The sequence below is a fragment of the Mya arenaria genome, chromosome 9 (genome assembly GCF_026914265.1).
Source record: "Mya arenaria isolate MELC-2E11 chromosome 9, ASM2691426v1".
NCBI classification, from domain to species: Eukaryota; Metazoa; Mollusca; class Bivalvia; order Myida; family Myidae; genus Mya; species Mya arenaria.
In genome coordinates, this window is record NC_069130.1 from 44,263,592 (window position 1) to 44,281,371 (window position 17,780).

Below are 17,780 nucleotides of genomic sequence, written 5' to 3' on the forward strand. Positions count from 1 at the left end.
CTGGAAAACCGCATGACCTAGGATCACCAAACTTGGTAGGGAGGTTGGTCATGAGGTGTAGAAGATCCCTATTGTTTTTGGGGTCACTAGGTCAAAGGTCAAGGTCGCGGCGACCCCCAATGTAAAAAACATTTCCGCTCAATATCTTGACAATGGTTTGACCTAGGTTCACCAAACTTGGTAGGGAGGTTGGTCGTGAGGTGTAGAGGATCCCTATTGTTTTGGGGGTCACTAGGTCAAAGGTCAAGGTCGCGGCGACCCCCAATGTAAAAAACATTTCCGCTCAATATCTTGAGAATGGTTTGACCTAGGTTCACCAAACTTGGTAGGGAGGTTGGTCGTGAGGTGTAGAGGATCCCTATTGTTTTTGGGGTCACTAGGTCAAAGGTCAAGGTCGCGGCGACCCCCAATGTAAAAAACATTTCCGCTCAATATCTTGAGAATGGTTTGACCTAGGTTCACCAAACTTGGTAGGGAGGTTGGTCGTGAGGTGTAGAGGATCTCTATTGTTTTTGGGGTCACTAGGTCAAAGGTCAAGGTCGCGGCGACCCCCAATGTAAAAAAACATTTCCGCTCAATATCTTGAGAATGGTTTGACCTAGGTTCACCAAACTTGGTAGGGAGGTTGGTCGTGAGGTGTAGAGGATCCCTATTGTTTTTGGGGTCACTAGGTCAAAGGTCAAGGTCGCGGCGACCCCCAATATAAAAAACATTTCTGCTCAAAATCTTGAGAATGGTTTGACCTAGGTTCACCAAACTTGGTAGGGAGGTTGGTCATGAGGTGTAGAAGATCCCTATTGTTTTTGGGGTCACTAGGTCAAAGGTCAAGGTCGCGGCGACCCCCAATGTAAAAAACATTTCCGCTCAATATCTTGAGAATGGTTTGACCTAGGTTCACCAAACTTGGTAGGGAGGTTGATCATGAGGTTTAGAAAACTCCTATATTTTATGGGGTCACAAGGTCAAAGGTCAACGTCGCTGTGACCTCTAATGTAAAAAAATATTTCCGTGCAATATCAGGAGAATGCTTTGATCTAGGTTCACCAAACTTTGAAGTGAGGTTGGTCATGATGTCTAGTTGATTTTGCAATCAGTTGGTCAAAGGTCAAGGTCACTGACCTTGAGGTGAAGAACCGGTTTCTGCTCAATAACTCAAGAACGTTTACACCCAGGAACTTCATACTTGGTATGCCAGTTAGTCATGACTAGTTGATGGCCCCTATTGATTTTGGGATCCATCATTGATTATTTCTCACCTACGACCACACAATGGGGGAGACATGCGCTTTTTCAAAAAAGCAATCTCTAGTTAATAAGTAGGGATGGCAATGAGTACCCGAGTACTCGAGTACTTGGTCAATCAACCGAGTACCCGAGTACCAAATCACTACTCGGGTACTCGAAAAAATTATATTTTTTTATAAAAATTACCAAATACATGATTTACAGATGTACTAGATCTGGCGCGTTTCCAGTAAGAAAATTTACGGTCCCTCTAATCCCCGCTGTGTACACAATTGACCCTTATAAATTAATTGACAGATTTGGTGAGATTTGCAAACTGTCAACAAAGGGCCCTAATTTGTAAATAGCACTGATGTCAATTAATGAAGTTTTGATAGCGGTACATCGCTTACAGAATTGTATTGTTTACCAATAAAAATCACAATTGATTGGTGGATATCTTAATTCAGGAGTGATGAATATTAATGAGGTAAACAAGAATATTTCAGTATGAAAAACTGTCATTTTAAAAATTATTTTGTAGAGTAAACAACTCAACAAATTTATAAATATTTTTCTTTCATTGTAATTTTGAATGTTGTTCATTATTGTAGTCTCGATCATCTATCTGAATATGATCCGATTTTTACTTTCCATTTATACTGTAGTATATATGTATGAATGAAACAAACAAAAAGAACAAATTAAAAGCATGAAACAATGTTGTTGTTTTTTTTTTCCTTTTTCTGTTAAGGTACATTACATAATGACAGCCACATTCAAAGATGAAAATGGCCAATATTACGACCAACAAACAAAGTACATGAACGATACATGTATACACGAACTTGTCTTAACCGAATACCATTTCAAGTTATCCGAGTAATCGAGTACCCGAGTACTCGATCGGAAGATTGTCCGAGTACTCGAGTACCAATTTTACTACTCGTTGCCATCCCTATTAATAAGTGAATAAAATGTGAGCAAAAGTGAGTTAAATGACTATATATATTTGTTCGTTCTTCGCTCCCTCCTCTGTTTTGCTAAATGCAAAACAAATATTTTTATTATTATTTCCCTCGCTCGCCCCATTATTTTTTGGAAAGAATTTGATGAACAAGTTATCAATTTTTTTTTTTTTTTTTTTTTCAAACATTTGCAATCAAACTCAAACTCATCTTTATATATATTCCTTGACTAAGCCCAATAAGGCGGGAGATATCAATTCAACGAATTTGCTTGTTCTTACTGTCTCCATGTCTACCGACAGACCAATGTTCTGGGCGCCATAGTGTGCCTTCTACCCATGTTCATCCGATGTAGTCTACCAGATCAAGTATATGATTACTCTCTCACTCCAGAGCCTGATCCCTTCATGTGAGGAAGGCAGGCCTCACATGCTCTGCGGGTAGGTTGGGAGCAGCTTCCTGACAAAGTGGTATACTCCTCCCTTCTGAGTATAGGCTGGTGCCAAGCCCAGACGTGTCACCTTCTGGTATACCCGCTCAGACCAGTGGAAGCTATGTGTACAGCCCTTCACATCGGTGTTGGGGAAATACTTCCCGGACTGCTTGCCATACCGCAGCTTCAAAATCTAGCATGAACCACTCCACAATTGGATCACCCAGCCGATCCCTCATCTCACGTCGGACGGCTACATAGTTATCTTTTGGTTCTGTTGTTCGTTGCTAGTTTCTGGCGATGGAGGTTGACTGCTGGGGCGACGTTCTCATGATTGGGAGGGTTTGGTCCATCTGTTTGCATGATTTAGGTTCACATGCATGCGCAATGTGCTGCGCGTGATGATCCCCCACGTGCAAGTGTGTGTACAAAATGAAAAAAAATAATTTTAAACATTAATTAATAATAAAAGTTACTTATGTGTCTTGGTAAGAACTTGCCGACTTCCTAGTGACCATATATAGTTGAATTGCAGTACTTTCTTTATGAAGATCTAAACCGGAAACCGCTTCTCAACCAGTAGCTTGACATTTAAATAACAATAAACATTACAAAAGTGGTTACTTTAATTTCGCTCTTTGCAGAAATGACAACCTGGCAGTCCCTCCCCCATGGCGCAAGGCCAGACAAGCAGCCCCAGTGTGGATAAGTCATGGAAAAAGCGACTCACACAGAAAGATGTGCAACATGCTCAGAGGAACGTCATGGCTTGTGGAGTAGCAGTGTTTCTGCTTTATTCTGACATGTTGGTTTTTTATCTTCCTTTTCTTTTTTGTAAAACATTCATTTTATTAAAAGAAAAAGGTAGTCTAAAATAATAGACATATTATATGGGATTCTTATATTACCTAACAAAACAGGTTGTCGTGAAGGATTTGCCATATAAAAAATCATAGAAAAATCTGGCAACGTACAATTAGTTAAGAGTAGTAGGGATAAACAAGCCTGTATCCTTCCAATAGTTTGTGGTGCAGTATTTTCAACAAGCCGGCTGGCTGACTGCAAACTTTGTATACTGGTCTTCTTTGTTAACTGTTTCATATAAATGAATGGGTGTTTCATGAAAAATAAATCTTCAATGTACAGTATTTATTTTTTTTCTTTTAAAATGCCTCTCTCGAATGTGTTGGTGTTGTTCACTTCAATGTGAGCATTGTTAAAGTGCAAACTCTTTGAACTTAGCCATAGCCCGAAAACCATGTAAGATACTCAAATGAAACTTGGAACACATGTTGCAACAGACATACGAATACAACTATATACATGAAGGCATATAATTTGAGCTTTATTGATAATTGAGTAATGCTGTTTGACTTAAACTACTTAAACAACAACAGCAAAGCTTTGTTTTTCGATCCATGGCACTCTGGTTTCTTTAAAATGTTATATATATATATATATGCAAAAACATACTGTGATCTTGTTTATGAAATCATTGAAATTTATATAACTTTACATTGACTGCATTTTGTTTATCATATATAAGTTTCTAACCATATTTGCATATGTATGTACCTTTCTTCTTCAGGAACATTTTCTTTCTGAGTGCAGTTCTGCAGATTGGCAGTCATCTGATATATAGGTAGAGCAGTTATTGTTATTGTTATGAGACTTTTGTATGAACGAGCCTGAATTCTTAGATTATAAGTATTGCTGTTTAAAATCCAGAGTTTGAGCAAACCCAGTAAATTTAACCAGTGAAAGGTTTGCAGGATTGTGCTTATTCCAACCACTGGGTACAGGATATTTTCTGTGGCTTTTCGACTAGCATTGGCATGGTAAAAAATAAATTCAAAAAAACTTTCACTAGTACCTAAAAATCTATGATACAGTCATCATATTATTAGACTTGAGTATAGAAGCTGAGGGATGAAATTTAGTCTATTTTATTGGCTAATTACAAATGGCATGTATTTTTGTATTCAATGTTTTACAAGTGCGTATTAAAAGATGGTTGTGTGTAAATCATAATAGAGATAGATGATAACATATTTTATGAGTAATTTAATGCAGTATTGCTTTGCAAGAAAGCTGTTTTTGGGCATCTAAAAGATTAAAATTTATACAGATCATTCAGACAAAACCTTCTGATGAAAAAGGTAGCAGTCAATAAAAAAATCCTTTTCAAATGAAAAGGTGCACTGAACTATAATAAATTTCTGAACAGCGTTTTAAAGATGAATCAAATAAAACAAAGGCACATCCACCATATTCTTCTGATGGTTTAAGTACTGCCATGTTTGTTTCAGAGGTGTCGTTAATTGTCGTGCTAGTATTCAGTATTGTCTCCGATGTGTTCAAATGCCTCTCGTACTATGTCTTCAACAACAAACTGGAAGTCACTCAGATACAGAAGCGACTCCTTGGGGTCAAGGACAATGGTATGGTTAATGTTCAAGGTTGTGTTAAGTCTTTATGGTGTTTTCAAAATGTTGTGGTTAGTTTCTTAATCTCCTGTTTTTCACCCAGTTCCATTTAGGGTGTTGGTGATGCTTTCATATAGCATTAATTTCTGCAGCATGTCTAAACAGGGCAATTATTCATACACCCATATTTCTGTTTATGGAATATTACATTAGATAAATAACACTTAATGTGTCTCTTCTATTTGTTACAGTAACTTACTGAGATATCGTAACCATTTAAAATAAAACTTTGAAGTGCGTGTGGAATTATTTCTATATATTACTAAAGAACATGTACCATTTCAGCCTGTAGCCCATTCGCAGCTCTGCTCCATGGCAAGAATAGCCTGGTATTCTCCAGTAGTACTCCATCTAGCTCTCATACTGCTTATTGTCCGTTCAGGTATGGTCACTCGTAATTTTATGCACTCAAGCTTGTTCAATCACCCTTCTCACAACTTAAACAACTAGTTGTCCTCTTAGCTGTCAAATAAGGGTCCTATGTAACTGTTCCATACACTAGCAAATGTTAAATAACCAGAGTAGCATTCTATTCGTGTACTATGCCCCAAAACCTTTCATGACTGAAACCCTTATTTGGGCCAACACTGATGGATAGGCCAGTGCCATCATAGGATACACATACACCCCCCTCCCAGCTAGCTCATGTGCTGCGTACCTTTTATCCAAGTAATTGACTCATGATGGTTGTTGTACAGTGAGGGATGAGGTACATGCAGGCAATGTTCATACATGTAGTGTCTTAGAAATCTTTCTTTTTTTAAAACAGTACCGTTTTTGGTGTGAGGCGGTCACCTATGCTAAGAGTGGTAACCTTTGTTATTGTGGACTATTTCTGACGTTGATCATCAAATATCTGACAAAATAAGGACTGAATTGATAAATCAAAGAGGTGACAGTTAAAATGCAAGAGAGGAATAGTCATGCACTTGGCTTTGTCATGAACTTGCAATGCTCTTGGCGTTGTCATGGACTTGTGGTGTTCTTGGCGTTGTCATGGACTTGTTGTGTTCTTGGCGTTGTCATGGACTTATTGTGTTCTTGGCATTGTCATGGACTTGTGGTGTTCTTGGTGTTGTCATGGACTTGTTGTGTTCTTGGCGTTGTCATGGACTTGTTGTGTTCTTGGCTTTGTCATGGACTTGTTGTGTTCTTGGCGTTGTCATGGACTTGTTGTGTTCTTGGCGTTGTCATGGACTTGTTGTGTTCTTGGCGTTGTCAATTTTCTTTGTATTTTATCTTGTTTAATCAACCACATCAAATTTTCAGCGCCATCTGACAAGATGACAGACTTACAGTCCCTGTCAGTGTACCTGAAGGAGCAAGATGAGAAAGACTACAAGGCAGCTCTCAGTAAGTCTGCGGGTCATGTAGCCTTACTTTCTACTGTTGCTTAGCTGTTTCCTTATTAATTCAGGCTTTAAAGTGGGCTCGCTTTTACCTTCTTTGTCTTGGAAAAGGCCTACTCTTTCTACATTTTTGGTAAGATAATAGAATACAAGTGTTTTATAAAAATGCTCTTAGAATGGCCTAAAATGTGGGAAATGAAGCACTCAATTTCAAAATATTGGCATGCCACCAAATTCCCCTAGCTGGCCAGTTACTTTAAGATTTGTGAAAGTTCAACACAAAGATCTTTAGAATCCTGAGAAAAATGTAAAAAAAATTATCAGCATAACACTGATGGAAATGTTCAGTAGTCATTTCTTTCTTTTAAAAAAAAAGCTTTGTAGATTTTGGTCACTTGAAAGCCTGTATTATGTACGATGCAGCGATGCATTCATTCTGCATATTATTTAGGGTTAGCATTATTTGATTTTAATGAAAATTGCTGTTTGGTTGTCAATAACTGAATTAATATTAAAACCACCGCATTGAGATTAAAACTTGCAACTTTAAATATACCTTGTTTTAAGAAAATAATCTTTTAAAAATCCATAAAAACAATTGATTCTGAAAATCAAAAAACGATGCATTGGTTGATAAGATGTTCACTTTATTACAGGTTGCCAGGACATGTCACTGAACAGTTCATCATTCTGGAGTTATGGCCGTCCAAGCCTGGACCTGAGCCACGTGTTCCGTAATAACCAGTTCCAGCTCGCCAGTCAATCCCAACAGAGCCATAAGTCGTGGACGAATGATAGCGATAATTTGGGAGAAGAGGTATTATACAAAATCGAGACAGGGTTTAAGTGGGGTCAATCGTTTATGAAGGATTATAAGCTTTTGTGAACAAAGAGCTGTCAAGTCAAGTCAATCTCAAGCTAATTGTTTAGTTTGTTATAAAAGGCCACCAACCCAAAATACATAGAATACATCATAAATGCATTAATACTTGAGTCAATGGAATGCATCAGTAAAATCATAATTTTATGATACATAAATATTTAATTGGATTACTTCCCTTTAACTGTTAAATATTCTATAAAAGACATGAATTTGTGTAATGTTTATAAATGGTTTGATTCCAAATGACTTGCATTACATCTGTGCTTTTAGATAATCACTTGAAGACATAATGTGAACGTCCATCAGTATGCATTTTACAAATAAAAAGAAACATTGTATTCACAGTCTAAAACAGTAATATCTCGTTATCATGACGTATGAAATTCAATTATTGAATTGTCTCTTTGGTTATTATTATGTCGCCAATCTCAATTCTTAATTCATTACTTGAAGACTGAATATATCAATGTTATCTTATCTTTAAAGAGGATTTTTACCTAATAGAAGATTCAAACTTTGTTTAAAGGGTCGTGCCAATTTAAAAAAAAAAAAAACACACAATATTATAAGTCAATGTTTAAAGATAGATAACTCTATTTTGCAAATAATGGGCCTTTATTATTCGATTTAGAAATTTTAGTGTCAGTTTTGCTTGTAAGCACACAAAGGTTAATATCTCAGCACCTACTTGCTGTATTGCATTGACCATATACAAAATGACCTAACCATCCAACCAAGTTGGATTATTGTATTTTGCAAATAATGACACTTAATTATTCAATTGAGAAATTCTGATTGAGGTTTTAAATGTAACCATTTTTATGACCATACATACATGCCATATCCCCCCGCGGGGAGAAAATCCCCCGGAATTCCGACCCATCCCCTGGTCCCCGCTGGGGGATCCATATCCCCTGATTTTTTTTTTAAAAAGTTGCTTAAGATTGACAGTGGAAAGCATCCATAATATTAGGACAATGATGACTAAGTCCAAAAATTATCATAATTAGAGTGTATTTCTGTATTTATTCTTATATCATAAATGTTGATATTGTGCAAAATTTCATCATGTAAAAATCCCCTGGTGTAATATCAAAATCCCCTGGAATTCAAACCAAAATCCTCTGGGAAGCCTCTCAGAAATATGGCATGTATGTCAATATCTCAGCAAACTTATCAAGTATTGCATTCAAACTTTATACACCATTTAAATGTTCTAATGGACCAAGTTAGATAACTCTATCTTGCTTATCTTGCTTATTATATAAATTAAGCCCCTTTATTATTCAGCATAGAAATTCTGGTTAAAGTGTTGCATGTATGCACAAATAAGTCAATAACTCAGTAACTACTTGATTTATTGCATTGAAATATTATGCATATAATGCATATACTGCCCTTTTATTATTTGACTCAGGCATGCTGGTTAAAGTTTTTCATGTTAAGTAAATTTAACAGTAATCCATGCATGTTTCACTAAAACTTTGCAATCCTTAAACTTAAAAGCGGCAGAGTTGTCAAGTGTGATGTCTTTCTGACAGCTCTTGTTTAAGATTGAACTTCCAACTTATCTTTAGCTTATGAGCTGTTTCCAAGACAATTCTGGACAAACAGAAGTACCATGTATTCACAAACAGAGTTAGTTTTAACATAATTATATACCAAAGACAGATAAACTGGACTTACTGGTAATTTATTATATATGAACCACAACCGGCTGAAATTGGCCGTATAGCAAATATTAAATGAGAAAGTTATGTTTTCTGCATCGAATATAAAAACCCCAGCTGATATAATTATCTTTAAATTGTATAGATTACTGCGGATCACTAGTGTGTCAATGAAACTTCCCGTTTAGTAAAGATTTGAAGGTTAACAACATTGTTTCTTTAAGCTGAAGTTCCATATGATAGGCCCAATGTTTATGTTGTTGTTTTGATTTTTTGTGTGGTCAATTTAATGATGGGACCGTCCCTTTTATCAGCTTATACCACTTTGTCCTCCCTATGTCCTTGCATATAAATATGTTTCAACTACTTGAAATATACTAGTTGCATGTTTCAGCTCTGGAGGCCTCTGGGAGTGACAGATGATGATCTGTTCCTCTGGATTGAGCGCCTCAGAAAGGTCTGTATCACGAGAGCAATGATTATTCTTTATATTGACACTCACTTGAACTCAGTTTAAGGCCACTAGCCAAAGGTACAGATATAAACATAATACATATATTATGAGAGGCATATATATATGTTGCTTCTTAATCGCAGGCTTGGACCATTCTGTTACAAGGTAGAACTCATTTCTCCTGACCTCCATGTTTGCATTTATTTAAGAAATAAAAAACTTTATTTATTGGCTATTTTCCAAATTGCAGACTAGAAAATAACTAAATCATCCCAGACTAAGAGTAGAAAAAGAAACTGATTGTATTCATTTAATCACAACATTGTGGAGATGTGGATTTTATTAGGTACTCTGAAATATCCTTGGTATCGCTGTCAGCCTAGTTATTGTCAGTGTTGTTGTGTCAAAACTTTTTACGTTCAAGATTCTCAAATGAAACTTGATACACATGTTGCCTGAAACAATATGCACATATTGCAATTTGCCATCATAATATTCATCAAAGGCAGCTCTATCAAACAAAAGGCTACAGTTGGGTGAAGTAAAAAGGAGGTAGGGGCCATTAAAGGGCAGCATGGCTCTCATCCCTCCTATTTAGGCATAGCTGGATCACTGGCAAACAATATGCACATAAATAGCAAAGAACATCACTCTTGTTTCAATACTTATTAAGTTATGCCCCTTGTTCAAGTGAAAAAAGAGCAAAAGGAACAAGTTTTGGCGTTTACTCTGCAGAGCTCTAGTTCGTTTGAAACCTGCACTGTATATCTTCGTGCCACACAGCTGCTTTTATATTAAGTTGTATGAAGATGCCCAAGGGTACAATTCAGTACAAGATTTGGAGAAGACCACTCTAACCTTAACATGATGGTTCCCTATCGATATTGTACGTCCAACCAGGATTACCTGGTCAAGAGGATAAAGGTTAGTCATCTATTCTACTGTTGGCCATAGTGATACATTTACCTTACCTCAACATGATGGCCTCCTATCTATCAAGAGGATTAAGGTTAGTCATCTATTCTACTGTTGGCCATAGTGGTACATTTACCTTACCTAAACATGATGGCCCCCTATCTATCAAGAGGATAAAGGTTAGTCATCTATTTTACTGTTGGCCATAGTGGTACATTTACCTTACCTCAACATGATGGCCCCCTATCTATCAAGAGGATAAAGGTTAGTCATCTATTCTACTGTTGGCCATAGTGGTACATTTACCTTACCTCAACATGATGGCCCCCTATTTATCAAGAGGATAAAGGTTAGTCATCTATTCTACTGTTGGCCATAGTGGTACATTTACCTTACCTCAACATGATGGCCCCCTATCTATCAAGAGGATAAAGGTTAGTCATCTATTCTACTGTTGGCCATAGTGATACATTTACCTTACCTCAACATGATGGCCCCCTATCTATCAATAGGATTAAAGCTAGACATATATTCTACTGTTGGCCATAGTGGTACATTTACCTTACCTCAACATGATGGCCCCCTATCTATCAAGAGGATAAAGGTTAGTCATCTATTCTACTGTTGGCCATAGTGGTACATTTACCTTACCTCAACATGATGGCCCCCTATCTATCAATAGGATTAAAGCTAGACATATATTCTACTGTTGGCCATAGTGGTACATTTACCTAACATCAATATGATGGTCTCCTATCTATCAATAGGATAAAGTGTAGACATATATTCTACTGTTGGCCATAGTGGTACATATACCTAACATCAATATGATGGTCTCCTATCTATCAATAGGATAAAGTGTAGACATCTATTCTTTCGTTGGCCATAGTGGTACATATACCTAACATCAATATGATGATACCCTATCTATCAAGAGGATAAAGTGTAGACATATATTCTACTGTTGGCCATAGTGGTACATATACCTAACATCAATATGATGGTCTCCTATCTATCAATAGGATAAAGTGTAGACATATATTCTACTGTTGGCCATAGTGGTACATATACCTAACATCAATATGATGGTCTCCTATCTATCAAGAGGATAAAGTGTAGACATATATTCTACTGTTGGCCATAGTGGTATATATACCTAACATCAATATGATGGTCTCCTATCTATCAAGAGGTTAAAGTGTAGACATATATTCTACTGTTGGCCATAGTGGTACATATACCTAACATCAATATGATGATACCCTATCTATCAAGAGGATAAAGTGTAGACATATATTCTACTGTTGGCCATAGTGGTACATATACCTAACATCAATATGATGATACCCTATCTATCAAGAGGATAAAGTGTAGACATATATTCTACTGTTGGCCATAGTGGTACATATACCTAACCTCATTATGATGATACCCTATCTATCAAGAGGATAAAGTGTAGACATATATTCTACTGTTGGCCATAGTGGTACATATACCTAACATCAATATGATGGTCTCCTATCTATCAAGAGGATAAAGTGTAGACATATATTCTACTGTTGGCCATAGTGGTACATATACCTAACATCAATATGATGGTCTCCTATCTATCAAGAGGATAAAGTGTAGACATCTATTCTTTCGTTGGCCATAGTGGTACATATACCTAACATCAATATGATGATACCCTATCTATCAATAGGATAAAGTGTAGACATATATTCTTCTGTTAAGCTCAGTGGGCTATAATGCGAAAATAAATTCATAAAACACATCGTAAAGGATAAATACCATTGTACATTTTCAGGGTTGGGAAGTGATGGGTGTGTCAGCGAGTTCTTGTGGAATCGAGGTGGTGGTGGGGGCCAGTACGGGAAACCATGGAGCGAACATTTGTCCACAGATACTCAGGTGAGAACTTCAACTCCATTCAGGTTAGATCATTTACTTGGTTTGGTTCCCTCGGTTAAAAAATCTTCACTTTGGAGAGAACTTTCGCTCGGATGAGAACCTTCCCTTGGGTGGTGAGAACTTTCACTCTGATGAGAACCTTCTCTTGGGTGAGAACATTTACTCGGATGAGAACCTTCACTTTGGTGAGAATTTTTGCTCGGATGAAAACTATCACTCAGTGAGAACTTTCACTCAGATGAGAACCTTCACTCAGTGAGAACATTCACTTGGGCTAGAACCTTTACTTTGGTGAGAACTTTAACTCGGATGAAAACTTTATGTTTTTTTGCCAGGTTTTAAAACAGGCAGTGTGCTGTATAAAGGGCAGTGTGCTGTATAAAGGGACAGGGTGCTTAGGGTGGAAAGGGCATATTGTATTGGGCTGTGATGAACCTTAATATTATGTATTTGACAAAAACAGTTAGAAATGTGTTTACTTGAACAGTTTCAGGTTCCAATTACCATAGATACCAAGTGTGGATATATATATTAGCATAAGATAAGCTTTATAACTGAATAAAGCAATTACTTTATTATCGATCACATTAAATTCTGAAGGTAGATTTAGGGTACCCAAGTTTGTCTCCGTGAGAGCAGAATGGTGCTTTTAAATAAGGACAGGCTGACACACTAATATCTCTTAAGTTAAAACCCAACTTTTATACAAATTTTTTCCAGTTGGTTTTATTATATTTTGTTTTCGAAGTTAGAAAAGCATAAAAATGCCAATATAGTTACATTGTAAATATGATGTTGTTATGGTTGAACCTGTAGTTATGTCATAATGTGTATATACCTTCTCTAAATAAAGATATTATTATTATTATTATTATTATTGTAGGACAAACATTTTCTTTTCATCATTTCAAGAGAGAAATAATGATGTAAATTAGCATACAATTATATAAATTCCTCACAAGTTCTTCGTTTTGTTATTCAAACAGTACGCTATGGAAATATCATGATATATCGCAGTGCTTTAATCCCATCAATACCCATCCTTTGTGGTAACCAATGGTTACCAATGTCAGTTATGTATTAAGTGTGTCTCATCAAGTCTAATGCTTGATTGCTCATCTTGCTCATCTTCTATGTTAAAGTAGTTTTGTTAGTACCGGTAATTATGAAAACAATTATAAAAATACTTTTTTCTATCTTGAAATGAAATATGTTGTTAAAATGCCATGGTGCCCATTATTATTTCAGACCTTGAGAAGGATAACTTACTGCTATACCATACCAGCATTAAACCACCACATATCCAAGTGGTCGTTAAAGACACTGGGTTCAACCTGCCCAAGGTATTCTATAGCTTTATACTTGTTTGTCCAATTATAATTTGTTTTTACTTCATCTTCTTTTGAAGGAAAAAAATAGTTTTGTTCTTGATTTGGTGTAATTTTCTGTATTGTCAGTTTTGTATATTTGATATTCAAATGAAACTTAGTACACATGCTGCAAAAGATAGCATGTATTTCAAGGTCCATAACTCTGACTTTGTTATTTGTAGAGCTATGCCACCTTTTTCATGAATGAACAGCAACAGGTCAGCATTGGTGTTTCCTCCGCTGCACTCTTGTTAAATATTTAAATCATTCCCCATTTATACACCATTTTGTCCATGTGTATAAAAGAGATATTTACTGGTACAGTTCAGCTACTGCTAGTCCTGGTAATGTCATTATAAGTTTGAAGAAGATATAATGGAATCATGCTGTTGGTTATTTGGAGGGTCTGTTGAAAAATGTTTGTGGCTCAAAAATAGATTACATTTGAAGATGAATTTTATCACACAAAATTTGGATTCATACAGGAGGCGTAGGTACAATTTTTGGAGCCTAGTAGAAATGTTAGGCTTTTGGGTTGTTGAGAATGATGGATCAAAATGTTTTATTACAATGGCTGTACACGCTAACTATGAAAGGTACTAGTGCCTTACATATTTTACCATTAGCCATTGCGACTTGTTAAAAGTGTATGTGCCATTTCACTTCATGTAAACCTACTAGCTCTTTCTGTTTTGTGGAGGGAACAGGTTGTCCTGAAATAAGGCACACACAGGGGTTTGGGGATAACAATAGCCTGACATATAATTTGTGAGGCAGAGGTGTTCCTCTAGTCTTACTTTTTAATGTTTTGAGAGTTACTTCCCTTTGTTTATTCAGATCACAGGAAAAAAAATTCAAATTTCCCCGAGGTATTTTATTCACAATTTCCACAAATTGTTAATTTTTGAGTTTTGAATCTAGCAAAATAATTAAACTTATGCCTATCCAGTGCTTATGATAAAATAGTAGTGTCTGGCCATCCTACAAATACATGTATCTTTAAGACTGAGCAAAATGTGTCTAACATAAATAATGTGATAAAGGACCTTCAGCAATAAGAATAATCTACAATGTGTAATGATTGTTACTACTACCTGTTCAGTATTCAAGGTACAATAGAGACGTCTGGCCATCCTATATTTAAAACTGAGTGATATTGCTTAACATAAATAATGTGATAAAGGACCTTCAGCAATAAGAATAATCTACAATGTGTAATGATTGTTACTCAGGGTGAGGAATCACATGACTTCAACGGGGTTCTCACATGTGTCACCACGGTTCAAAACCGATGTTAACAAGCAAGAAACTGACCGTAATTCATAAATAACCTTTTTTTTTAGAAAAGATAGGAAAATATTTCTTAGCCTATAAAAGACTATAATATTTTCTGCTTCTACACGTGTAAAGTACTTTAGATTTGCTTGTATTTTAACGATGCAATCCTTGGCCAAAACTTCAACTTGATGGAATTTTGTAGAACAATGCAACACTGTGTGCGCCGTGATTCTTTGTTTTGTACATATGTCTTAGTTATTAGTAATAGTTTATAAATCAGACATGCGTTAAAAAGTTAGTTTTGCCAATTACTTTCATAACATGAACTATTCGTTAAATGTTTTTATATTTTTTTCCAATAAATATCCAATTTTCAAGAAATGCTGTTGTAAACGTAAATGTTATATGTGCTGCTGTTAACGTGAACTTCTCATCTAAATAAAGCCGACTATGTTTATTCGGTATGCTTAACAAACGTATCATTACATGCTTATTTTATTCCATTTAATACTTTGTATTGCTCTCTTAATTATGACGAGAATGTATACAACCCCAAACTCTTACTCATGGTATGAATTTACATCAATTTGATCGATTTGAAAATGTTCAATTTATGTTGCCTGAAGGCCATCAAAGGGAGACTTCCAAATACCCATTGTCCCTCTGTAGTTTCACCAAAAGTTTACAAAGATAAATGGATGAAGTAATAAATACAATAAAATGGACATTCCAAAGTGAGAGAAATTCAAAAGCCAAGAAATGATTACATTTAATAACAAAATCGCCATTCCTATGGTTAATCATAAAACTGCCCACACTCCAGTTAAATCCCTTGCTTCGAAAATGGTCAAAATATATTTATCAAGAAGAAATCAGGAAATAATAAAAAGCACTGACAAAGAAATTGACTACCATGAATATGACTTTCCCTTGTAAGATGATAATTTGTATCTTGCATGGCCTTTCGTGTAAGAAAGGTTCATCCCAACCCGAGCCTAGTGTGTTATGCGAAAACAAGGTTTACAAAGTTTTCACATTTCAAATAATACCATATGACAATGTTTCTATTGTGCTACAGACGACGGTCTTCAACAAGGGAGGCACTTTTGTGATGACAATAGAAGAGTAGTTCATTACGGGTATTTTTTATCTTTAGCCATGAGCACGATAAGGATGTCCAGCATGGCCAAATATTTTATCTACTTTTCATCTGGGGGGGGGGGTAGCTTTGACGCCATAGAATAATATATCACCAACCAGCAAAGATGTGGAATCACAAGCGTTGAGTTGTGATAATACAGTTTCATAGTTTATTCAAATGCATATAGCCAGACCATAGGCTTATGAACATACATATGTACATCAATGGAATTCATAATATATGGAATTAAATGCACTTCCATCAATCGATCGTAGGCCACAATATATATTAATAAACGTACACTTTTCTATACTGACAAGGTACTGTCGAAACACAAATTGAACATAGACAGTACACATAGAATATCATATAACCATAGTGAGGTGACAGTGGTTACAAATTTTGTTACTTAAATGAGTCGATAACATCATAATAAATATAACAGGGACTCTCAATTTAAAAGCTTTGTGGAGAAACAAATGCTAATTTCCTTTGAATAGTCTTATTTGTATTTGTAAAAATTCAACAAATTTAGTTATATAAGGGTCTATTTAAATAGTATTATGTATGTATTGTCTTCTTAAATAACTAAATAAAGTACATTTAAACAAGTAATGAAATTCATCTAATATTTTATGGCAAACTTGACTTTTCCTTTACATATTCAGATATAGGAGTAGGTTTGTGGTATCTACCGGCCTCAATTTATTACCTGTGTGACAATAGTCTAGGTCTCATCAATGCTTTCCTAAATTTAACTATATATTAACAACACACAAAAGTGGCTGCAACTTACAGTCTGCGAATAATACAAATGTTTTGGCTCAAGATGAATTATTAAATTCAGCAAACCAATTTTGTACATAACATTTTTTGGTCTCTGTTACAGTTCACATATAAATTTATATTAAAAACACAAACACTTTGAAATAAACATAAATCATAAAATCCTAGTGATTGTAATATATCTATAATAACTTTTGCCCATGACTAACAATTTGGCAATCTTTCTAAATCTGTATACGATTTTCTTTCAACAGCTTTAACATATTTAATATCATCACATTGTAAAATCTTTAAAAAAATAATTAATCACATTTACAATTCCTATAATTAGTAATGGTATTCTACCAAGTTCTCCATACACACAATTGTTCTGAGTTTGGCTTCTTACACCCAGTATATTTTTTTACAGAACTTGGAATAATCTCTTTCTAACTTAATGCTATATTGTAGACCCAAAACTTCCCAACCATAGTTTAAAACAAGATATATTGATTTATCAAACAAACATAAATAAAAGCATGTTGCTATACCAGGAAATTTTATTAGGTCTGAATTAAGCTTGTAAAAAGTCTTCATAGCCTGTCCTGACCAGGTGTCAAACGTTGTGCTAAATGACCCACCGGTGCTTATCACTATTCCTAGATAAGTAAATTTATTCACAATTTCAAACTCAAGCCCTTGATACAAAAAAATAATAAATTTTGCCTAATGTTTCAGCCTTTTTTAAAAATTATTACCTTTGTTTTATTTGCATTTACACTAATACTTATGTGAAAAACGTTCTATCTATATCAGTTAAATCTTTTAACAACAACAGGTCATTTTGTAAATCACTTTCAGATTCTGATAAAATAGACTGCCTCAAATATGTTTCCTTTTTGAAAAAAAAAAACTATTACAGTGTTTTCAAAA

General features: G+C 35.4%; 1 protein-coding gene across 2 annotated transcripts in view; it reads left to right on the forward strand.

Moving 5' to 3' along the window:
* LOC128202719 (uncharacterized) overlaps positions 1 to 17,780 on the forward strand; it is a 53,699-nt gene that overhangs the window by 17,928 nt on the left and 17,991 nt on the right. For both annotated transcript variants that reach the window (XM_052903799.1, XM_052903798.1), the window contains exons 3-11: positions 3,270 to 3,430; positions 4,214 to 4,267; positions 4,935 to 5,066; positions 5,397 to 5,493; positions 6,381 to 6,464; positions 7,117 to 7,277; positions 9,408 to 9,470; positions 12,190 to 12,293; positions 13,542 to 13,636. In XM_052903799.1, the coding sequence (XP_052759759.1) occupies positions 4,977 to 5,066; positions 5,397 to 5,493; positions 6,381 to 6,464; positions 7,117 to 7,277; positions 9,408 to 9,470; positions 12,190 to 12,293; positions 13,542 to 13,548 (606 nt within the window). In that variant the 5' untranslated portion in view covers positions 3,270 to 3,430; positions 4,214 to 4,267; positions 4,935 to 4,976 and the 3' untranslated portion in view covers positions 13,549 to 13,636. The remainder of the gene's footprint in view (positions 1 to 3,269; positions 3,431 to 4,213; positions 4,268 to 4,934; positions 5,067 to 5,396; positions 5,494 to 6,380; positions 6,465 to 7,116; positions 7,278 to 9,407; positions 9,471 to 12,189; positions 12,294 to 13,541; positions 13,637 to 17,780) is intronic.